Source organism: Nerophis lumbriciformis, linkage group LG31, assembly GCF_033978685.3.
Source record: "Nerophis lumbriciformis linkage group LG31, RoL_Nlum_v2.1, whole genome shotgun sequence".
NCBI lineage: Eukaryota > Metazoa > Chordata > Actinopteri > Syngnathiformes > Syngnathidae > Nerophis > Nerophis lumbriciformis.
Genome location: NC_084578.2, coordinates 17,310,499 through 17,335,000, shown reverse-complemented (window position 1 = coordinate 17,335,000; position 24,502 = coordinate 17,310,499). Strand labels below are relative to the sequence as shown.

The following is a 24,502-nucleotide window of genomic DNA, read 5'->3' as shown; positions in this document are numbered from 1 at the left end:
CACACAGCGCAAAATCTACCCGTGCCTGGTTTACGGACCATGGTATTTCTGTTCTAAATTGGCCCGCCAACTCCCCTGACCTTAGCCCCATAGAAAATCTGTGGGGTATTGTGAAAAGGAAGATGCAGAATGCCAGACCCAAAAACGCAGAAGAGTTGAAGGCCACTATCAGAGCAACCTGGGCTCTCAAAACACCTGAGCAGTGCCAGAAACTCATCGACTCCATGCCACGCCGCATTAACGCAGTAATTGAGGCAAAAGGAGCTCCAACCAAGTATTGAGTATTGTACATGCTCATATTTTTCATTTTCATACTTTTCAGTTGGCCAACATTTCTAAAAATCCCTTTTTTGTATTAGCCTTAAGTAATATTCTAATTTTGTGACACACGGAATTTTGGATTTTCATTTGTTGCCACTTCAAATCATCAAAATTAAATGAAATAAACATTTGAATGCATCAGTCTGTGTGCAATGAATAAATATAATGTACAAGTTACACCTTTTGAATGCAATTACTGAAATAAATCAAGTTTTTCAAAATATTCTAATTTACTGGCTTTTACCTGTATATATGTATGTGTATATCTATGTATATGTATATATATACAGTCGCGATCAAAAGTTTACATACACTTGTAAAGAACATAATGTCATGGCTGTCTTGAGTTTCCAATAATTTCTCCAACACTTATTTTTTTGTGATTGGAGCACATACTTGTTGGTCACAAAAAACATTCATCAAGTTTGGTTCTTTTATGAATTTATTATGAGTCTACTGAAAATGTGACCAAATATGCTGGGTCAAAAGTATTCATACAGCAATGCTAATATTTGCTTACATGTCCCCTGGCAAGTTTCACTGTAATAAGGCACTTTTGGTAGCCATCCACAAGCTTCTGGCAAGCTTCTGGTTGAATTTTTTGACAAAATTGGTGCAGTTCAGCTAAATTTGTTTTCTGACAAGGACTTGTTTCTTCAGCATTGTCCACATATCAGGACTTTAGGAAGGTCATTCTAAAACCTTCATTCTAGCCTGATTTAGCCATTCCTTTACCACTTTTGACGTGTGTTTTGGGTCATTGTCCTGTTGGAACACCCAACTGCGCCCAAGACCCAACCTCCGGGTTGATGATTTTAGGTTGTCCTGAAGAATTTGAAGGTAATCCTCCTTTTTCATTGTCCCGTTTACTCTCTGTAAAGCACCAGTTCCATTGGCAGCAAAACAGGCCCAGAGCATAATAATACCACCACCATGCTTGACGGTAGGAATGGTGTTCCAAGGATTAAAGGCGTCACCTTTTCTCCTCCAAACATATTGCTGGGTATTGTGGCCAAACAGCAAAATGTTTGTTTCATCTGACCACAGAACTTTCCTCCAGAAGGTCTTATCTTTGTCCATGTGATGTCAGATGAAACCAAAATTGAGCTGTCATGTGTGTAACTTTTTTTTTTTTTAAAGACAAAGTTTTGTGGTTTTATTATTGGCTGAGGTCAACATTTAGTTTTTTTCTCATTGTGTTTATTGCTGTTTTCACAATTTGTACACGTGTTTTTTTTGTAATGTGCCTATAGGGCCAATGACAAAGGAGTCATGGGCCACAGATGGTGTGTGTATATTGTAGCGTCTCAGAAGAGTTAGTGTTGCAAGGGGTTCTGGGTATTTGTTCTGTTGTGTTACGGTGCGGATGTTCTCCCGAAATGTCTTTGTCATTCTTGTTTGGTGTGGGTTCACAGTGTGGCGCATATTTGTAACAGTGTTAAAGTTGTTTATATACGGCCACCCTCAGTGTGACCTGTATGGCTGTTGACCAAGCATGCCTTACATTCACTTGTGTGTGTTAAAAGCCGTAGGTATTATGTGATTGGGCCGGCACGCAAAGACAGTGCCTTTAAGGTTTATTGGCGCTCCGTACTTCTCCTTACGTTAGTGTACCACTTCGTACAGCGGCATTTTAAAAAGTCATAAATTTTACTTTTTGAAACCGATACCTATAATTTCCCATATTACATTTTAAAGCATTTATCGGCCGATAATATCGGCAGCCCGATATTATCGGACATCTCTATTCCTTTGTGATTAAGAGGGGATAAACAGGAAAGTCCTTCTTTAGCTGCAGCCTTGTTTCATCATATACTCCTGCCTTTGCATGAGTCAATGTTTACTTTTGTATATAAATCAACATAATATCCGTAATATGGAGGAAACGTTCACAGACTCTATTATTTGGCTTGTTAGCTTCCTATTGCAGTCAAGCGATGATGATGACGATGACAGAGGGCTCCGTGATCGATAGACTGGCCTCGGCCTTTACGGAACCTTACAGTTTGTGAAAGACGTGGGAGAACTTCCAGCAGAGCACCGCATTGCTGGAGAGAGAGAAGCTGGTTGATTGCTGCCCAGAAAGCGTGGGTGCCTTTCTCATGATTCGTCCCCAAAATGCAAGTCCTCCCATGCAGAAAGATGCTAGAAAATGTCCGATGCGTTGCAACAGTCAGCCTTAATGAATTGTTGCAGCTTGATGATTTTTGAGCGCGTCATGAAATGCTCGTTTGGTGTGGCCGCGTTGTCGAGAGCGGCGAATGTGAGGCTGAAGATAGAGAGGCGAGGCGAGTGGGCGTTTTCAAATATTTTCACGATCGACCGCTAGGGTCCCAAAGATCGACTGGTCCTGGACTACCAAAGCCGTAAAGCAAGTCAGCACGTTTGTAGTTTTTTGTGTGGTAGGGTTCCTGCCACCCGCCTTTAAGTTGCTTAGTGCCAGTGAGAGCAATACAGACCCCCTCAGGCCATGACAGAGGTTTCATTCAACTAGTTGTTAGTCGATGTACTATCTAAAAAATTATGAAAATATGAAGGTTGAAAAGTTACTTAGTGCTACTTTAAGAAGAAAAAACATTTGCTTGTCATATGCGGACTGGTCCATAGGAACTCCGGTGATAACTCACAGCAATGTGCATGGAAATAACTTTGGTGTTGATGTAGGGCTGGGCGATATATCGATATACTCGATATATGCACTAAAGCGAACCAACAGGCCCTCCAGCGAGTGGTTAAAGCGGCGGGGAAAATTACAAGAACGATACTCCCAGAGATGAGTGCCATGTACACAACTCGCTGCCTAAAGCGAGTACATAACATCCTGAAGGACAGATACCACCCAGCACATGGCCTCTTCAACCTGCTGGCCTCTGGAAGGAGGTATAGATCGATTCGCACCAGGACCAAAAGAATGTCTCACAGTCTGTATCCCCAGGCTGTGAGACTGCTAAATGAACAGCCTGCCCCTTTGCTGCCCCGGACCATCTTATTACCTCACTCTTCACCACCTCAATAATTGTGCTCTGGACATTGCATTGCTGCAACATCAATGTAACACCCATCAGACATCTGACTGTTCCCACCCCCACACCCCTCTATTCGCAATCTTCCTAACAATGCTAAACTGTAAACTATGGTCAACCTGCACTTCAATGCAGTTTCTATGCCGCTAGACAAAGCTCAAACAAAATCTCGTTGACATGTATGACTTAAGTGTTATTATGACAATGACAATAAAGGAATTGATTGATTGATTGATTGATATCGCGGGTTTGTCTCTGTGTGATATCAAAAATCACTATATCGTGATATTCGAGTATATGTTCTCACGCAGTTTCTTTTAGCTGAGGGCATTACACTACAGGTGTTTCTCTCTTTTTCTTGTCTCTCCTTCTCACAGAGACTTAAAACAAGCGTCACGCGTGCAACGTCACATGCCTTTCCCGAGCAGAGAGGTAGCTACATGGGTAACATTAGCTGTGATGCTAACGGTGCATTGCGAGTGGTAATATGAGAGAAAGAAGGTGCGAATCTGGTAACAAATGGAGGAAGAATAAATTCCCAAGAAAAACAGCACGGGGTGCATCGTCTGGCGGTGGTTTGGCTTCAAGTGGGAATATGTTGAACAAGTATGCGGCAAAAGCGTTGCTACAAAAAGTAGCAGCACTGCTAATTTGTAGCATCATTTGAAAAGTCACCCGCTAGAGAATGAAGAGTGCTTGAAACTGCATGTCAACATCTCCGTTCGGTGCCACATTCACAAAATGCCGAAAGCAACAATTTCCACATCAACACCGTATGAAAAAAAAATCAACAACAGAAGAAGATAACGTCCGCAGGAACCTACCACAGAACGAAGGACATATACTATTTGATTTCCTATTATGCAGCTCATTTTTATTTGACAGTTTTTTTAAATATATTGTGTGACATCATGCACAGAAGTGCACTTTATTTGTTTTAAACTGTTGTAGTGGCACTCTGTACAAAAAGTGCACTTTAATTTAGTGTTGTTTTGATATGTCATCTTAGTGACATCATGCACAAAAGTGCACCAATAGCTTGTCTTAAAATGTATCTGACAATCTTGCACTTTCTGTTTTGGAAATGACATGAATGTTTGTGCCACTGCTTAATAACTGTTTAATTAATCCAGTTTTGCTAAATTGACTTAGTTGTGATTTCCCTCTCTGCATGAAAGTTTAAAATGAGCATATATTAATGCAGTATGAAGAAGAATGTTTTAATGTAGACACATAGAATCATCATACTGCTGTGATTATATGCATCAAGTGTTCATTCAAGGCTAAGGCAAAATATCACAATATATATCGTGTATCGTGACATGGCCCAAAAATATCGAGTTATTAATAAAAGGCCATATCGCCCAGCCCTATGTTGATGCTAAACTTGCCATTCAATATACATTTTACTTTGTTCATTCCTGCTCTTTGTTCGTTCCTGTGACTCAACATCAGCTGAAACGCTGCTGCTTTTCCACTGCTACGGTACACAGGATGGACGTTAATCGCGTCGTGAAAGAAAACTTTGGCTGCGTTATTGTCGCAACATTTTAGTCAAAACAGTGCGACTAAAAGATTACTAAAAAGGGCACAGTTTTTGTCACAATATTAAGACTGTTGCTCTTGCTTTGACTAATAAGAGACGACTCACCTCATCGTACATAAACTGTAGTGTGAGGGCGGACTTCCCCACGCCGCCACTGCCCACCATGATCACTTTGTGCAGAGCAAGTGAACTCTGGTTTTTACTTTTACTGGTTGCCATCATTCACGTGGTCTTGGTTTCTCTACGGGACGCAGACTTCTCAGCACTCTTGACACAACCTGTGAGCAACAGAGGACAGCTCAGAACCACCAACATCTCCTGATTTCTACAACTTAAAATCCAACATTGTGAAGACATTGGGCTTGATAAAATGTAACGAAGCTATCATTGGCTTGATTCAGGCTACTTAAAAAGGAAGGGAGCAGTTGCTGATTATCTGCACAATATGGGTTAGTGCCAGAGAAGGTGAAATCAATAAAGTCAATTGCTTTCGCCTGACTTCCATATCTTTCACTTAGGTCAAGCATAATGTGCAACAAAGAGGTTCTTTACTGCATTGTAAAAAACCTGCTGGTTGGTTTGCTTTGTAAAAAATTGTATTTTTGGTAATTGTCACACCGACCATGAAGAACAGAATAAGTTCATTTGATTTCTTAACCTTAACAAAGGAGTAAATAACGAGTGAATTTTGTATGTACCGTATTTTCCGGACTATAGAGCGCACTGTTGCATAAGCCGCACCCACTGAATTTTAGATTTTTTCCCCCATATATTAGCTGCACCGGACTATACGCCGCAAATATATATATGTTGTAAAATTAGTTATTTACTCAGAAAGATTATGTAAATGTTTATTTACATACCTTAATTGTTTCCAAACGATGCCTGTAACACGGCAGTAAAACGGCTGATCAAACAAAACACAAGTCATTAGCTGTGTCTCAATTCAGCGGCTGCATCCTTTGCAGTGGGTGCTGATGTCATCGCGGTGCGCAAAGGCTGTCCCAATTTTTAAAAGTCCGAAGTGTCCTTCGAATCCGGTTCACAAATGTGTTATTGTTAGTTATTGCTGTGTTTTGTGTACATTTGCATGTTATTTGAAAATGTGTTTGTGGAGGGGGGCGTGGCCTGCGGACCTGCAGCGAAGCGGGGTGTGCCAGGACCGGCTGCGAGCAGGCTTGCGAGAGCCGTCAGAGGGTCAGCCTCTTCTGCCTCCGGTGGTCCGGCCCCATGTTGGGCGCCAAATTGTGGCAGTATCTCCCCTCCGGGTTCTTCGGACCACCAAGCACTGACATGACAGTCTCGTCCAGGTATACAATACTGTTTTATTTTTCAATAAATTGTCTTGCTTTTCAGCAATTGGTTTGTGTTTGTCTCTCGCTCTCGCTCGTGCTCGTGCTCCAACTCCTCTCTCCTCCCCGGCTGCTGCCTTTTAACAGAGCGACAGGTGACTAGCCAAGCAGACCCAGGAGGGCCATCTACGCACCTGTCGCTGATCTCGCAGCCGGTCCTGGCACACTCCGCTTCGCTGCAGGTCCGCAGGCCACACCCCCTTCCACAGTGTTTTTCTATTAATAATTATTGTGATCTTGTGTTTAACTTTTGTTATTTTTTAGTTTTTTTTACTGAGCAGAATATTCAAGGAGGACTCGGACAACAACAAAGCAAAAAAATGACACAAAACACGTACATACCAGTTTGGATGATCATTTAAAAACAAACTATTTTATAACCTATATAAATTAATAGTCATGTGCTGAAACTGCAATTGTTGTAATTCATTTAATCTGCTTACATTGCAAACAATTATATGATAATAATATTATGCAATCCGAATATTTACTATTACTGGCTATAATGCAAGCAATTTGACAAGATTATAAAACTACATCAGTTGTGAATCACATATTGATAAAGTAACAGCTAAATAAGATTCTGTGGTGTAGCTGTATGGATAGACCGTGAGGACTCTTTCTGGATAGTCTGTGTTTTTAAAAAGGTACATGTCCCGCGACAACAACCATTCACAAGCATAAAAATACATAAATCCATCCATTCATCATTTACTAATAATTAGGAACAACAGCTTTAGAACTCTTGTCAACACGTGACACATCTCCATCACAACCATCTGCAATGATCAGTCGGCTGTAACCGCAGGAAAATCAGACTGTGGCGGTGCCGGTAGATCTTGGCCGCTTCCTCTAAAATAAAAAAACGATAAAAACGGTTCGACATTGTTATCTTAAGTTTGTCATTATTCAACCTTGCGCGACTGAGCAGCAGATTTGGGGTGAGGACAACAGACGTAACCAGGAAGTATCCCGTAGGCGAGACCGTCCCAATTTATATCGCTCCAGCCGCTGCTGGAGGACTCTGGCCAGGACACCCGCTTTTGTCGACCGCATGGGCTGGGTCCAAGGAAGAATGCAGCCCCCGAATTGAGACACTAGCTTGCAGAAGCTCGCTCTCTAATCAGCTTGAGTCTGTGTAGCGGATTGGAGAGCGAGTTTCCACAGCTGCAGCTGGTGGTCCATGACGGTGATTTCTGTTTTGTTTGATCAGCCGTTTTACTGCCGTGTTGCAGGCACAGTTAAGGTATGTATATAAACATTCACTAAATCTTTCTGTGTAAATAACTCATTTCGCATTGTATATATGTGGGCTTATAGTCCGGTGCAGCTAATTTATGGATAAATATTGCTTTAGTTTAATATTTAGTGGGTGCGACTTACTATACCGGTGAGCTCGAATGTCCGGAAAATTTGGTATATGTATAGTGAGGTATTCCTAAAAAACACAACCAAAAATACCGTATTTTCCGCACTATAACGCGCACCTAAAAACCACAAATTTTCTCAAAAGCTGACAGTGCGCCTTATAACCCGGTGCGCTTTATATATGGATAAATATTAAGATTCATTTTCATAAAGTTTCGGTCTCGCAACTTCGGTAAACAGCCGCCATCTTTTTTCCCGGTAGAACAGGAAGCGCTTCTTCTTCTACGCAAGCAACCGCCAAGGTAAGCACCCGCCCCCATAGAACAGGAAGCGCTTCTTCTTCTACTGTAAGCAACCACCCGCCCGCGTACAAGAAGAAAAAGCACGCGGATATCACCGTACGTTTCATTTCCTTTGTGTGTTTACATCTGTAAAGACCACAAAATGGCTCCTACTAAGCGACAAGGATCCGGTTCATGAAAAGACGCAATCTCTCCATCCGCACACGGATTACTATTTCACAGCAACTGATATTCCTGTGAACCGCACTGTGGATACAACGGGAGCACGTACGGTGAATATTTGCACCACAGGGAATGAGAAGTCATCCTTCACTGTGGTTCTAGCTTGCCATGCTAATGGCCAGAAACTTCCACCCATGGTGATATTCAAAAGGAAGACCTTGCCAAAAGAGACCTTTCCAGCCGGCGTCATCATAAAAGCTAACTCGAAGGGATGGATGGATGAAGAAAAGATGAGCGAGTGGTTAAGGTAAGTTTAAGTTTACGCGAAGAGGCCGGGTGGCTTTTTTCACGCAGCTCTGTCCATGTTGATATACGTATGTTTGTGATTGCACATTTGCGTACATTTTGGGAGTGAACAGAGTTGTTAGAACGCTGGTTTTTAATATATTATTAAAGTTTGACTGACCTATCTGACTGTTTTTTTGACATTCCTTTAGCGCAGTTAGATGCGGCTTACAACACGGGGCGGCTTATAGGTGGACAAAGTTTTGAAATATGCCGTTCATTGAAGGCGCGGCTTATAACCCAGGGCGCCTTATGGTGCGGAAAATACGGTAAGCCAAAAAGAGATGTAGTGACTATTACTTGCCCCATAGACATTACCAAAGCTACTGCCTAGTCCAGTGTTTTTCAACCACTAGTGTGCCGTGAGATACAGTCTGGTGTGCCGTGGGAGATTATGTAGTTTCACTTATTTGGGTTAAAAATGTTTTTTGCAAACCAGTAATTATAATCCGCAAATATTGTGCCGTTGTTAAGTGTCGGTGCTGTCTAGACCTCGGCAGAGTAACCATGTTATTCTCTTCCATATCAGTAGGTGGCAGCCGGTAGCTAATTGCTTTTTAGATGTCGGGAACAGGTCGTGTGAGACGACGATGGTTTGTCGTGATCACAATACGGAGGCGACAGCGGGAGGCAAAGTGCAGGTAAAAAGGTATCCATTGCTTAAACCAAAAATAAACAAAAGGTGATTGCCCCCAAGAAAAGGCATTGAAGCAGAACGAAACTAAAACTGAACTGGCTACAAAGTAAACAAAAACAGAATACTGGACGACAGCAAAGACTTACAGCGTGTGGAGCAGAGACAGCGTCTACAAAGTACATCAATACATGACATGACAATCAACAATGTCCACACAAAAAAAGATAGCAACAACTTAAATGTTCTTGATTGCTAAAACAAAGTAGGTGCGGGGAATAGCGCTCAAAGGAAGACATGAAACTGCAACAGGAAAATACCAACAAAACAGGAAAAGCCACCAAAATATCAATAAATCAATAAATGTTTAATTATATAGCCCTAAATCACAAGTGTCTCAAAGGGCTGCACAAGCCACAACGACATCCTCGGCTCAGATCCCACATCAGGGCAAGGAAAAACTCAACCCAATGGGACAATGAGAAACCTTGGAGGGGACCGCAGATGTGGGGACCCCGCCCCTGGGCGACCGGTGCAATGGACGTCGAGTGGATCTAGCACAATATCGTGAGAGTCCAGTACATAGTGGATCTAACATAATAGTGAGAGTCCAGTCCATAGTGGGGCCAGCAGGAGACCAAAATAAGGAGCGCAAGACAAGAACTAAAACACGCACGGGAAAATCCCAAAAAACTCATAATAAGTCATGGCGTGATGTGACAGATCGTGACAGTACACCTCCTTTGAGACAAGAGCTATAGTGATGCATGGTTGGTTATGGTTTGAATTTATATCCAACACTTGCGACAACGACTTCTTATTGTCTACCGAGTTTACTTTTTTATGATTTCTGCAGGTAGTGTGCCTGCGGATTTTTTCAAAGAAAAAAATGTGCCTTGTCTTAAAAAAGGTTGGAAAAACACTGGCCTAGTCTACAACCAAATTCCAATAACTGAAATTTCAAGGATTCTGGCATCACGTCCATTATTGGTCACAGTGCACAACATTGTCCAAAAGCACGACGGAGGAACACATGGCTTGCATTATGTGAACAAACTATTGTGGAGACGAGAATGATGCTGAGGATGTGGCACCATCATTCCTCTCTCCCTAACCAGGAAGCAAATCTGCTGTCTGCTCTTCCTGCTTTTGTTATCACAGCAGGTCAGTAAAAGGGTTTAAAGGACAGGATGCCCACTTTAACATACACACACTCTGAATAAACATGTGCCATAGTCAGCAATGAGCTGAGGAGAGGGTCTCACACTAAATAATTTAAAATGTGACCCACTTCCATTTGCACAAACAAAAAATATGTGTATATAGAGTAATAAATCAAATCAACTAAACAATAAATAAATGTGTACAAATTGCTGAGTGCAGGTCTTTCAATATGTTTGAAATACAACCAGCAGTTGGTGGCACAATGGCGGAAGTGGACATTCTATTTAGGCCTGACCTACATAATATGGAAGATGAGTTTGTTGAGTGCTGGTCTGCTCTAGGGAATGTGGAGCTTTAGAATAGGAGGGGGCAGTCGAAGGGACCACTTGGGCTGCTGAGCTCCTGAAATATAGATAACACTGTGCAGGTCTGGCTACGGGATTTAATCAAAACTCCCTTTTGGAAAAAAAAAACCACACCAATAGAAGATGCACGGCTCTGCGCTGATAATGATGAAAGAGGACAGAAATAACATTAGACTAACTGTGGTGCCACACAAGCAATTTGTAAGATAGCACATTATGCAAGGCATTGCATAAAAAGGTAGAAACATTACATATATTGTTCCATCAAATTTGAGTACTTCTTAAAGGATCCTTTTAAAATTTAGACGACCAAACTGTAAAAAAAAAAAAAAAAAAAAAAAGTTGTGTGATGGAAACAGTTGTAGAGGGTAGGTATTAGGGTTGTCAAAAGAACTAGAGATGTCCGATAATGGCTTTTTTGCCAATATCTGATATTCCGATATTGTCCAACTCTTAATTACCGATTCCGATATCAACCGATAACGATAAATACAGTCGTGGAATTAACACATTATCATGCCTAATTTTGTTGTGATGCCCCGCTGGATGCATTAAACAATGTAACAAGGTTTTCCAAAATAAATCAACTCAAGTTATAGAAAAAAATGCCAACATGGCACTGCCATATTTATTATTGAAGTCACAAAGTGCATTATTTTTTTTAACATGCCTCAAACCCGCAGCATGGAATTTGGGACATGCTCTCCCTGAGAGAGCATGAGGAGGTTGAGGTGGTGGGGAGGGGTAGCGGGGGGTGTATATTGTAGCGTCCTGGAAGAGTTAGTGCTGCAAGGGGTTCTGGGTATTTGTTCTGTTTGTGTTTATGTTGTGTTACGGTGCGGATGTTCTCCCGAAATGAGTTTGTCATTCTTGTTTGGTGTGGGTTCACAGTGTGGCGCATATTTGTAACAAGTGTTAAAGTTGTTTATACGGCCACCCTCAGTGTGACCTGTATGGCTGTTGACCAAGTATGCTTGACATTCACTTGTGTGTGTGAAAAGCCGTAGATATTATGTGATTGGGCCGGCACGCAAAGGCAGTGCCTTAAAAGGCACGCCCCCAATATTGTTGTCTGGGTGGAAATCGGGAGAAATTCGGGAAAATGGTTGCCCCGGGAAATTTTCGGGAGGGGCACTGAAATTCGGGAGTCTACCGGGAAAATCGGGAGGGTTGGCAAGTATGACTGGGAGACGCAACTGCTCTGTACTTCTCCCTACGTCCGTGTACCACTCCGTACAGCGGCGTTTTAAGTCATAAATGTTACTTTTTGAAACCGATACCGATAATTTCCGATATTACATTTTAAAGCATTTATCCGTGGATAATATCGGCAGTCCGATATTATCGGACATCTCTAAAAAGAACCATTACTATGATACCAACACGCAAAAAATTACATTGATACCTGCGTTCTCAGTGTTGTTTGTATCGAATACTGGGGCTGTATAGCTCGGTTGGTAGAGTGGCCGTGCCAGCAACTTGAGGGTTGCAGGTTCAATCCCTGCTTCTGCCATCCTAGTCACTGCCGTTGTGTCCTTGGGCAAGACACTTTACCCGCCTGCTCCCAGTGCCACCCACACTGGTTTAAATGTAACTTAGATATTGGGTTTCACTTTGTAAAGCGCTTTGAATCACTAGAGAAAAGCACTATATAAATATAATTCACTTCACTTCATTTCACTACAACACTTTTTTTATTGGCGCGCTGCATGAATTTTTGGCCTGTGAGCACTCAGCACAAAAGAACGCCAGATGTTGAAGCACTGTGTTCTTCAATACTTGAGAGTTTTGAACAGTTTTCAATAAAATAGTGAAACAACATGGGTTCAGTTTAAATTGAATAAGTACAGCAAATCTTGGAAATTCCCAGATATTCGTATCGACTACATACAAAGTCTGATATTGTGACAACCCTGCAACTTTAGTACGTCTAAAGAATGTAACACTCGGTGCCCAGCGTTACAAGGATCAAGAGTGTTTCCTAGTCGGATATCAACATTTTGATGGGGAGATTAATCGACATATTGATAATAATGTATAAACAAGGAGATAAGGGAGTCAGGTACCACACCGTCTCTCAGTTTAATAATAAACTTAAAACTTCTTCATAAAAATTAGTCAGTGCTGTCATGACCTGGGTCATGAACTGAGTTATGCTATGATCGGCCTAGACCTCTGGGGGATCCCCCTTGATGCATGGGACTTCCCTCACCTCTATCTCTACCATATTACTAACATCTCTACTAGGAATATGAATCTTACAACAACTCATGATTCAACCTGATTCATATCCTTAAATAATAAGAGAACTGAAGTAAACTTACACTGCAAATAAGGATGTTTATTTGACTCTTTAAAAGTTAAAGTACCACTGATACTGACACATCCCCTTCTTCCACCCCCTGGGAGGTGAGGGAAGTAGTGAGCAGCAGCGGTGGCCGCGCTCGGGAATCATTTTGGTGATTTAACCCCCAATTCCAACCCTTGATGCTGAGTGTCAAGCCGGGTCCCATTTTTATAGTCTTTGGTATGACTCAGCCGGTGTTTGAACTCACAACCTAGGGTGGACACTCTAACCACAAGGCCACTTAAATATGTTTATCATCTTCTGTTTTAAATGTGTAAAAGTTTTTTATCGATGATGATGAAGCAAACCTGTGTTGGGTGCTTCACGTCCGGTTTATGTGACGTTCACTTCACTTCCTGTTATCATATTGCTTCGAGTATTGATCGATCGCTCTGTCTAAGAGAGTACAGTCTGTTGGTTTCATGTGCACTGTTGAACATCTTAATTTCTCAGACAGTAATGTGTTTACACAAGTTTAGATTGGGGAATGTTGTTTTTTAACGCAGGACCTGAAGTTGCCGGGAGGCACCGCACATTTCCACATTCAGATCACTATTAATTCATCTTGACTTTGCCGTGAAACAGTACGTACGCCAGGTTTTTGTGCGTACGCACTTTTAATACGTGAGGCCCCAGGACTTCTGGGGCATTTCAGTAAAATAATCTCATACAAACTACAAAACATGGTGGTGGACATACCATTGTTTGCTTTGCTGCAGAAGGACCTGAACAGCTCACCATCTGTCATGTCTGTGTTGATCATGTTTTTGTTTGGCCATGTGCTATTTTTTTTTTGGACGCTTTTTAGTTCCTGGTTTCACTCTCTTGTTTTGTCACCATAGCAACCATTAGTTTTCACCTGTCACGTCACACACCTGTTTTCACTAATCATGTCACTATTATTTAAGCTTCGAGTTGCCAGGCTGTCTTTCCGGCAACATCACACTTTATGATCACTCTTCTTCATGCCATGTTTACAGTTCCATGCCAAGTAAGTTTTTGTTTCTTGTTCATAGTCTTTTGCCTTTGTGCAAGTCTTTTGTTTTCATTAGCCAAGTTTTTTACCTCCGCCCTTGTGTGCGCCTTTCGTTTGTTCTTTTTTGATAGTGTTTAATAAATCATGTACTCACATTCCCGTCTCGCCTGAGCCAACTTTCCGTTGCCTTCCGGAAAAACAAAACCCAAGGACCAAGTCTTGACACCATCACACAATTCACTAGGACATCTCCATGAAATAGTGTACCGGTATGTAGAAAACTTGAGACTATCTGTTAAAATAACTAAAGCGGAAGAATTACAATGACCTAACACATTCCAATGCATCAATTTTGATTATCACTTCTCTGAGAGCCAAAAAAGTGAGTATCATTAGCTTTATAAAGTTGAAATATTCAACTAGGAATCAGCTCTTGTATCGTATCTCTTTAGATTATATTTGATGAAAAACATAGCTGTAGTATTAGCACATTAGTACCAGATTAGTCCCTCTTACAAAAATAGTTTAAAGAAGCAAGGCAGAAATGAAGCAAAATGACCCACCATGAATACTAATAAGCCAAGCTAGGGGACTTACACAGGAGAGTCTTTGAGCAAATCAGGCAATCACGATACTCTCACTACTCCACACACTGACCAAACTGCCAAATACATCCTTCTGGATACAAAGATAGAGGGGGCTGTACGTCTTTGTTCATTTATTCCTGTGAACAACTTAAGTATATTTGTGGCTTGGCGGAATATTTGTATCTTTTTTTATTTAAAAAGACACAATACATGCTTATTTACATCTAGAGCAACAGCCCGACACTGTGGGTGTTGGCTTCAAACTGACACAGCTGTTAAAAATGGGCAAAACAACCTTGTTCTCTTACTAATTGTTTGTTGTTACGGTGTAATGAGATCTACAAAAGAAAAACAGAAAAAAAAACACTAAACTGCTGTGTTTTATGCAATGAACCGTTTACTAGGAAAACATGGGGAGTGATAAAGCAGCTGGAATTTAGAGAAGCCAGTCTTATCAGCAACTATGAGGACATTCAAATAAATTTCTAGGCTGACACAATTTCAATTCTCAATAGCTTCAAACCGGTTGAATTATGGGCAGGCTAGTGCTTGCTTGAAATTGTTCTAACATAACTATCTCACTTAATAAACAATCTAGACTGTTGTTTATTGCCATTTTTTCTGTAAATCATTTGATCCACTCTCACAATCGGACAGCAAAGCTACCCCGCCTACAGGAACTGTGAGATGAATAAAATATGGATGCAGCTGATCCTCTTTAAAGGTGTATCTTCTTTTACACAACCTGTAAAAACTGGCATTCTTCTGGTGCCTGTGTGTCAGGGAATGGCGAAAAGCCACAGTACTTGTACAGGTGTGAAGTTTATCACTTCTATAACGCTGTTGTGTTGACAGCGACTGCCGCTGACTGAAAAATATTCCCAACGTCGCATCAGATGCTGGCACTGATGTTATCATGCATCTGAAGCCCTGTTTTCAGGTGGGAATGGTAAAGTTTTGTTGGGGGAAATGGGAGTTTTATAGTACTCTATTGCACACCTTGCAGTGGCGAGCATGAGCGATGTGATTGTGTGCACCCCAACCTTGTTCCCTATGTGATGTCAGCGTAAAATAAATCTCTTTGTATATATATATTTTTTTAATCAAATGAACACCCTTTTTTCCAAAATGTTCAGGAATTTAAATTTAATTCAATTATTTACAAAACCCAAATCCAGTGAAGTTGGCACGTTGTGTAAATCGTAAATAAAAACAGAATACAATGATTTGCAAATACTTTTCAACTTATATTCAATTGAATAGACTGCAAAGACAAGATATTTAATGTTCGAACTGATAAACTATATATATTTTTTTGCAAATAACTTCGAATTTAATGGCAGAAAAACGCATTGCAGAAAAGTTGACAGGGGCATTTTTACCACTGTGTTACATGGCCTTTCCTTTTAACAACACTCAGTAAACGTTTGGGAACTGAGGAGACCAATTTTTGAAGCTTTTCAGGTGGAATTCTTTCCCATTCTTGCTTGATGTACAGCTTAAGTTGTTCAACGGTTGTGGTGTTTTACGCTTTATATTGTGCCACACATTTTCAATGGGAGATAGGTCTGGACTACAGGCAGGCCAGTCTAGTACCGACACTCTTTTACTACGAAGCCATGCTGTTGTAACACGTGCAGAATGTGGCTTGGCATTGTCTTGCTGAAATAAGCAGGGGCGTCCATGAAAAATACATTGCTTGGATGGCAACATACTGTATGTTGCTCCAAAACCTGTATGTATGTTTCAGCATTAATGGTGCCTTCACAGATGTGTAAGTTACCCGTGCTTTTGGTACTAATACACCCCCATACCATCACAGATGCTGGCTTTTGAAGTTTTCACCTATAACAGTCTGGATGGGTCTTTTCCTCTTTGGTCCGGAGGACACAACGTCCACAGTTTCCAAAAACAATTTGAAATGTGGACTCTTCAGACCAGAGAACACTTTTCATCAGTCTATCTTAGATGAGCTCGGGCCCAGCCAAGCCGGCGATGTTTCTGGGTGTTGTTGATAAATGGCTTTGGCTTTGCATAGTAGAGTTTTAACCTGCACTTACAGATGTAGCGACCAACTGTAGTTACTGACAGTGGTTTCTGAAGCGCTCCTGAGCCCATATGGTGATATCCTTTACACAATGATGTCCCTTTTTGAGGCAGTACCGTCTGAGGGATCGTAGGTCACAAACATTCAATGTTGGTTTTCGGCCTTTCTCTAGATTCTCTGAACCTTTTGATGATAGTATGGACCGTAGAAGGTGAAATCCCTAAATTCCTTGCAATAGCTGGTTGAGAAATGTTGTTCTTAAACGGTTCGACAATTTGCTCACGCATTTGTTCACAAAGTGGTGACCCTCGCCCCATCCTTGTTTGTGAATGACTGAGCATTTCATGAAAGCTGCTTTTATACCCAATCATGGCACCCACCTGTTCCCAATTAGCCTGTTCACCTGCGGGATGTTCCAAATAAGTGTTTGATGAGCAGTCCTCAACTTTCTGTCTTTTTTGCCACTTGCGGCATCTTTGTTGCAGGCATCAAATTCCAAATGAGCTGATATTTGCAAAAAAACAACAACGTTTACCAGTTCGAACGCTAAGTATCTTGTCTTTGCAGTCTATTCAATTGAAAAGGATTTGCAAATCATTGTATTCTGTTTTTATTTACCATTTACACAACGTGCCAACTTCGGTGGTTTTGGGTTTTGTAGAACTGTGCAGTTGTTCTCACACATTCATTTATTTGTTGCAATCCGCTACAAATAAGATTTGGGGCTATCTGTTAGGAATTATAAATTTTTGCGCATATTTATGCGGGTAATCTTCTTTTGGAACCTTCACTTCAAAAGTGTTACTTTCGGTTTTGCCGATAGTAAGATTAGTAATGCTATTCTCTATGCCATTTTCTATTGGTGCAGTAGTCATTGCTGATGTGAGTTTCAAGTTGTGTATTGATTTTCCAATCAGAGTCAGAATGACACATGCTGTATCTACTAAAAAGTATCTGACTACGAAACAAATTAGCTCTGTAGGCTAACCTGCAGATGCTGGTTTAAGACTACAGTTGAATTACCATTTAGTACATGCAAGTGTTTTTGCTGCCATCATTTATATTAATGTTTAGTCAATGTGCATATAAGATGCAACACTGACTTTATTTTATGACACTTTAGGTCATCTAAAAATAGAATAATAATAGCATGATCTTGTACTTGTGTATTTCAGGGACCTTAAATAATGCACTTTGTATACTCTTCAAATGCAAATTTCATGGCCAGCAGTGTTAATTTTACATTATTTCATAATTTAGTGTTAGTTAAGGAAAATAAAACATTTAACAATCACAACCTAGTCATCTAAATTGATTTTAGTTTTAGTCGACAGTTCACAACATTTTAGTCAGCTAAAATTACAGTAAACTTAGTCGACTATAATATGAAGTATAAAAGATAAGGAATATTTAAAGTTTCCTTGAAAGCACGTTTATTCAAGCTACCTGCAAAGCATTTAACAAAAAGGTAGCATAAACTTATGGTCATGAATGATGCAGTTGGTCATGTTTTGCTCTACATCTTTTTAAGGCTGAAACGACGCGTCGACGTAGTCGACGTCATCGATTACGTAAATATGTCGACGCCGTTTTTGTGCGTCGACGCGTCGCATACCGTATTTCCTTGAATAGCCGCCGGGGCGCTAATTAATTTAAAACCTCTTCTCACTCCTGCCCTTACCAAAAGGCGTGGGGTAAATTTAGGCCTGCGCTTATAAATTTGAGTGATGTAAGGATACCATGTTCGAAATAAACTCAAACTCAAATCATGAAAAGCACATTTAATAAAAAAAAACGTTATTATGATCTTACCTTTACTTATGAGTCCATGTGCAGCTGCTTCTGATCAAAGGCATTGATAACTTGTTTATAGAAGTCTTCCTTATCTTTCTTCAGTTTTAAAAGTCTCTCTGTCTCGATGGAGATAATCCTTTAATTATTACCTCCTGCTTCGAGTGAAAGTCCAGTTTAGAAAACTGTTTTATTTTAGATATGTAATCATCCATGTTAAAAGTGCAAGCAAACGATCGCTGCTCACTCTTGTGGCTTGTTGTCTTCTTCTGCAGCACCGGTCTTCTGCAGTACCGGTAGTCGCAAGAAGGATCACTAGCGCCCTCTACCACCAGGAGGCGGGAGTCATTTAATGACTCATATTTGACACACGCAGCTACGGTATATTAATAAAACATAGCTGCTTACTGTTCTTTCCGGCAGAAGTTCTAGGCATATGCTAATTATTTTGCGAAACGAGTTTGACCCGGCGAAAATTCCAGACATGCGCTAATAAAATTAATATTTTGCGAAACGAGTTTGATCCGGCGTTAATCCTGAGCCGGCGGTAAGGCCAAGCATGCGCTAATTATTTTGCGAAACGAGTTTGACCCAGCAGTAATTTGAGGCATGCGAATACTATATACCTGGCGGCAATTCAAGGAAATAGGCACTTTTTTGTATTGGATGTTTATCTTTATTTTTGCACATTTTAAAGCAAAATAAGCAATACTTTTACTTTTGAAATGCTTTTACTATTGCAGAATATTAAGATTTGCACTGTATGTTTATTTTATATTTGCACATTAAAAAGCAAATAAGCTACTTTTAATTTGATTAAATGTTAAAAGTTTTAAATGTTTACATTGTTACAGAATATTTTGTCATGTTGTTGTCAAATTTGACTGAGTGGCCATACTTTTTTTTTTGTAAATAAAAGCCATGCCTTTTGAAAAAACTGGCCTACATTTATTTTTTCATCTTCATTTTAAATTAAAAAAAAAAAAATCGGTAAAAGGAAAAATAATCTATAGATTAATCGAAAAAATAATCTATAGATTAATCGAAAAAATAATCTACAGATTAATCGATAGAAAAATAATCGTTAGCTGCAGCCTTACATCTTTTAGAAATGTTTTCAATATCTACATCATAAAGTTTATCTATCCGACTGTGTATTTAAAATTGTCTTTTTATGCCGTGTTTCTATCATTCGTTTGACTAAAGTCCTCATCTTTAGCAGTAGTGAGAGGTAATCCTGTGCTTTTAATCCATTCGAGAGTCATGTAAGAGTTGGTATTATAGTTTACTGGCATTTTTTGACCTACTTTGCACCATTTGGTCCACTGTTTTTATCTGAGCTCCTTTATGCCAAATTCTGTCATGGCAACTCCCATCTTTCATAAAACATGTCATTTTAATTACCTTAATAGCACAGCAAAAGCATACCAGTAGTTCATACAGTAACAGTAATTGAAGTAATAATGGCATTGGTTTTGATTAGTCATCGTCTCATTTTAGTCAGGGGGAAATGGATGGATGGAAATACGTCGATAACAATAACTAAATCAACAAAATAAACACTGATTGTCAGTTATGACATCATCTACCCCACAACTTGCCACAGATATATTTGAGTCAATCGGTAATCCCCTTCTTTTTTTTTCTTCAGAAAGGCCTCATTACCTGCCTGCTTGGCACTCAGCATCAAGGGTTGGAATTGGGGGTTAAATCACCAAAATGATTCCCGGGCGCAGCCACCGCTGCTGCCCACTGCTCCCCTCACCTCCCAGGGGGTGATCAAGGGTGATGGGTCAAATGCAGAGAATAATTTCGCCACACCTAGTGTGTGTGTGACAATCATTGGTACTTTAACTTTAACTTTTTAGTTGGGTCCCTCCCTAAGGACACCGTATGAAAAAAATAGTCAACAACAGAAGGAGATAACGTCCGCAGTAAACTACCACATAGCGAACGACACACACTATTTGATTTCCTATTATCCATCCATCCATCCATTTTCTATCGCTTATTCCCTTCGGGGTCGCGGGGGGCGCTGGAGCCTATCTCAGCTACAATCGGGTGGAAGGCGAGGTGGGGCGCTGGAGCCTATCTCAGCTACAATCGGGCGGAAGGTGGGGTACACCCTAGACAAGTTACCACCTCATCGCATGCAGCTCATTTTTATTTGACAGTTATTGAAAGATCTTGTGTGACATCATGCACAAAAGTGCACTTTATTTGTTTTAAACTATTGTAGTGGCTAGAATACATTAAAAAAAAATACATTTGTCGTCATGTCTTTCATACTGATTGTGAACGATTTGTAAAATTCCAAAAAAAAAGTTCAGTTCCCCTTAAAGGATATACAAATATAAGGTTCTAGATCATAATTTATACCAAAGTAATCGTTGTTGGCTCAAATGAAGTCTGCATGATTTGCAGTATTGTTGTTGTTGAAGGGAAAAGCGAACGCTGTGATAAGTCTGTGGAATTAATACACAACAGTATGCTTAAAATGACCAAAATATAGAAATATTACATGTTATAATGAATGTGCCTGTTACTACAATATATGTATATGAAACGATGGAGTTTTTAAAGCACTTTATAGGTGAAATAATGCGACTCCCACTGGCTAAAGTGTTAGCTGACTTTTGCTAGTGTTTATTTACGATTTAGAATGAGAGGGATGGATGGATGTATGGGAAAAAAGAAAAATGTGTTCTTGTTTCACATAGGGATTCTGAATGATGGGGACTCTTCCAAAAAAATTGCGGTTCCCCTACAAGCAAATGTGACACTAAAATACTGCTTTGAACAACTGACAACAGTACTTAGGTTTACATCTCAAGCATGATGAACTAGAAAGCTCATACAGCATCCTTATCAACTTAAGGGTGATATGAACGTTTGAGTCAGACACAAGAGACACACATAAGAACTTTACTTGGACAAATAAGTGAATAGTCATCTACTAACTCAAAGTGAGATCACATGAGCGACATAATAAAGCAAGGTTGGGCGTGTCACCTACTCAGGGAAACTTTTAAACACTAAACGTAAACAACCTCGTAAAATTAAACACAAATACACGAACATTAATAGATAAAATTACGTAGAAAGTGTCTAAAAACTAATATATTGACAAAAACGTGTAAATATAAAATGTGTAACATGATGTTGGAGCTTGTATCAGCTACTTGACAGCCATTACTGCTACCAATTTGGAACAGAACCACATAAAACTTAACACATAAACAAGAAATGAAAATATTAATCGCGTCGATTCCGATTATTCTTATTTTAATGTGACGTTACCTGTGGGTCAGTTGGTCGCTCCGTTTTGTGTTGTTTGTTCACCCACAACCACATTCAATGAGCATGGACATAATTATATTAACTTACCAATGCAGGATTTGTACTTCTGCCTTTGGTTGATGCTATCTGGAAGCTGGCGTTAATTGACTGAATCGATGCATTGATCCCCAAAAACGCTAAACCGCTTCGGAGTGAAGCTCCACCTACCGGATGTAATGGCTGACCGTCGTCATCGTCAGCGGGCATGTTCTTACTCGGCTTTAGCCCGAGCGCAATACTGCCATCTAGTGGCTGGAAGACTGCAGTTACCCGCTCAGTCGTCGAGGCCAGTGGTTCTCAACCTTTTTTCAGTGATGTACCCCCTGTGAACATTTTTTTAATTCAAGTACCCCCTAATCCAGGGGTCGGCAACCCAAAATGTTGAAAGAGCCATATTGGACCAAAAATACAAAAACAAATCTGTCTGGAGCCGCAAAAAATTAAAAGCCATATTACATACAGATAGGGTGACCATTTCCATGACACCAAAAAGGAGGACATTATGCGGCATATCAATAAATTACTATGGTGTACATAGGACTCTGGTATACCTTATTTATAGTACAATTTTGAGTGGTTTAAAGATGATGTTTGTGTGGCTGAATAGGAAAAAATATTAAAGTCAAGTGTTTGTTAACAGTATTTGTATTTATTCAATACATTGTGGTGTTCAAAAAGTGACCACTGAGATGAATCTTTTCAAGTGCAGAGTGCCACAAAGCATAACATGTGTGGACTTAAATGTAGTTAACATATATAATAAAAAGAAAAATGCCACAAAAAATTTTCCACATGCTGCTTGCTGCATATCTGGTTGCGTTATGCAGAATATGGGCCAAACAGTTTGCAGGGAGCACATCTTTTTGGCTCAGTTTCAGCTTCTGATACACACTGTTATGTTTGCCACAATTGACACTGGCATTGTCTGCTGCATATGCAGACATGTTTTTCACCTCTAAGCCAGACATCTCAAGTTTTGCCAGCAGCTGGTTTGTTATGGCTTCTGACGTTTCGTTGCTGTCACTATAAAAATCCAACAGGACATGTTGGATGCCTTCATCAAAGTGAAAATACCTTACCACAATGGGAAAACACTTGTTTGTTCCTTTATTTGAGGCGTCGGTTGCCACGGAAAAGGGTAGGTTGTTTTCTTTTATGTAGTCGGTATGTTCCTGTACTGAATAGTGAGCGATGACGTTCTCGCACAATGCCTTGGCTTTTGTTCGGCCACAGGCCATCCCTTTAGCTGTGGGCTAGTCACTGAAAATCTCCCGTGCACTTTCATGCCGCAGTCTAAACTTCTGTAGGACTGGTGATGCTTTACAGCAGTGGTTCTCAACCTTTTTTCAGTGATGTACCCCCTGTGAACATTTTTTTAATTTAAGTACCCCCTAATCAGAGCAAAGCATTTTTGGTTGAAAAAAAGAGATAAAGAAGTAAAATACAGCACTATGTCATCAGTTTCTGATTTATTAAATTGTATAACAGTGCAAAATATTGCTCATTTGTAGTGGTCTTTCTTGAACTATTTGGAAAAATATATATAAAATAACTAAAAACTTGTTGAAAAATAAACAAGTGATTCAATTATAAATAAAGATTTCTACACATAGAAGTAATCATCAACTTAAAGTGCCCTCTTTGGGGATTGTAATAGAGATCCACCTGGATTCAGGAACTTAATTCTAAACATTTCTTCACAAAAAAAGAAATCTTTAACATCAATATTTATGGAACATGTCTACAAAAAATCTAGCTGTCAAGACTGAATATTGCATTGTTGCATTTCTTTTCACAGTTCTTTTTGACAGACATTTTAGTGAGGGTCAAACCATCATGGCAGGGGGGGGAAACTCTGGGTTTATGGTAATGAATGGAATAGCCTACTTGATTTGATGTTCAGTTTATGAACTTACATTACATTACATACCCCCAGGGGTACGCGTACCCCCATTTGAGAACCACTGCTTTACAGCATGGTACACCTTGCACAGCTCCGCAGCGGTTATCTTGTCATCCAGGGGCGACGAAACTTCACGAAAAAATGTCCTCATTGAAGAGGTACCTGCCGCACGTTTATTACTTTTATGTTTATCCGCGCACCCGCATGCCGTTCAATTGCAGCATTCCCCTGACTACTTACGTCGACATCACATCGACAAAGTGTGCAGAAGCCATGGAATGAGTCTCGACTGCTTTTCGTTATAAATTCGTTCTCTTTTATCCATTCAGAATTAAACGAGGTCTTGCGTTTTGGCATGATGCTAACTTTCTGTCAATGCCGCAGCACATGGACCCTTGTTTACTTTTTTAACCAATGAGCAGATTTGTATCCGACACAGCTCTTAGCCAATCATTTGATACGTTACTGCGTTGGGGGCATTTTTTACGGTCTTTGATTGGCTATTGCGCTGCAGCCCAGCAAAGATGAAAAAACTCCGCTCTTCAAGCCTAGTGCCTCAAAAAGGAGGACAAATACGTGTCCGGCTTGAAGCTGCGCCGGACGCCGGACAGGGCATTAAAAATCCGGACTGTCCGGCCTAAATCCGGACACCTGGTCACCCTACATACAGATAGTGTGTCATGAGATATAAATTGAATTAAGAGGACTTATAGGAAACTAAATGACCTCAAATATAGCTACAAATGGCAATATGTACATATAGCTAGCCTAAATAGCATGTTAGCATCGAGTAGCTTGCAGTCATGCAGTGACCAAATATGTCTGACTAGCACTCCACACAAGTCAATAACATCAACAAAACTCACCTTTCATGCACAACGTTAAAAGTTTGGTGGACAAAATGAGGCAGAAAAAGAAGCGGCATAAAAC

General features: G+C 40.3%; 1 protein-coding gene across 3 annotated transcripts in view; it reads right to left on the bottom strand.

Annotated features, from left to right (window-relative positions):
• ralba (v-ral simian leukemia viral oncogene homolog Ba (ras related)) overlaps window positions 1-24,502 on the bottom strand; it is a 31,036-nt gene extending 6,534 nt beyond the window's left edge. Inside the window, exons 1-2 of one of the 3 annotated variants that reach the window (XM_061926510.2) lie at window positions 24,439-24,502; window positions 4,996-5,168 (exon numbers count right to left, since the gene is read on the bottom strand). In XM_061926510.2, the coding sequence (XP_061782494.1) occupies window positions 4,996-5,112 (117 nt within the window). In that variant the 5' untranslated portion in view covers window positions 5,113-5,168; window positions 24,439-24,502. Of the gene's footprint in view, window positions 1-4,995; window positions 5,169-21,630; window positions 21,650-21,717; window positions 21,860-24,438 lie in introns of those variants that run through there. The other 2 variants (XM_061926508.2, XM_061926509.2) reach the window with 2 other exon arrangements.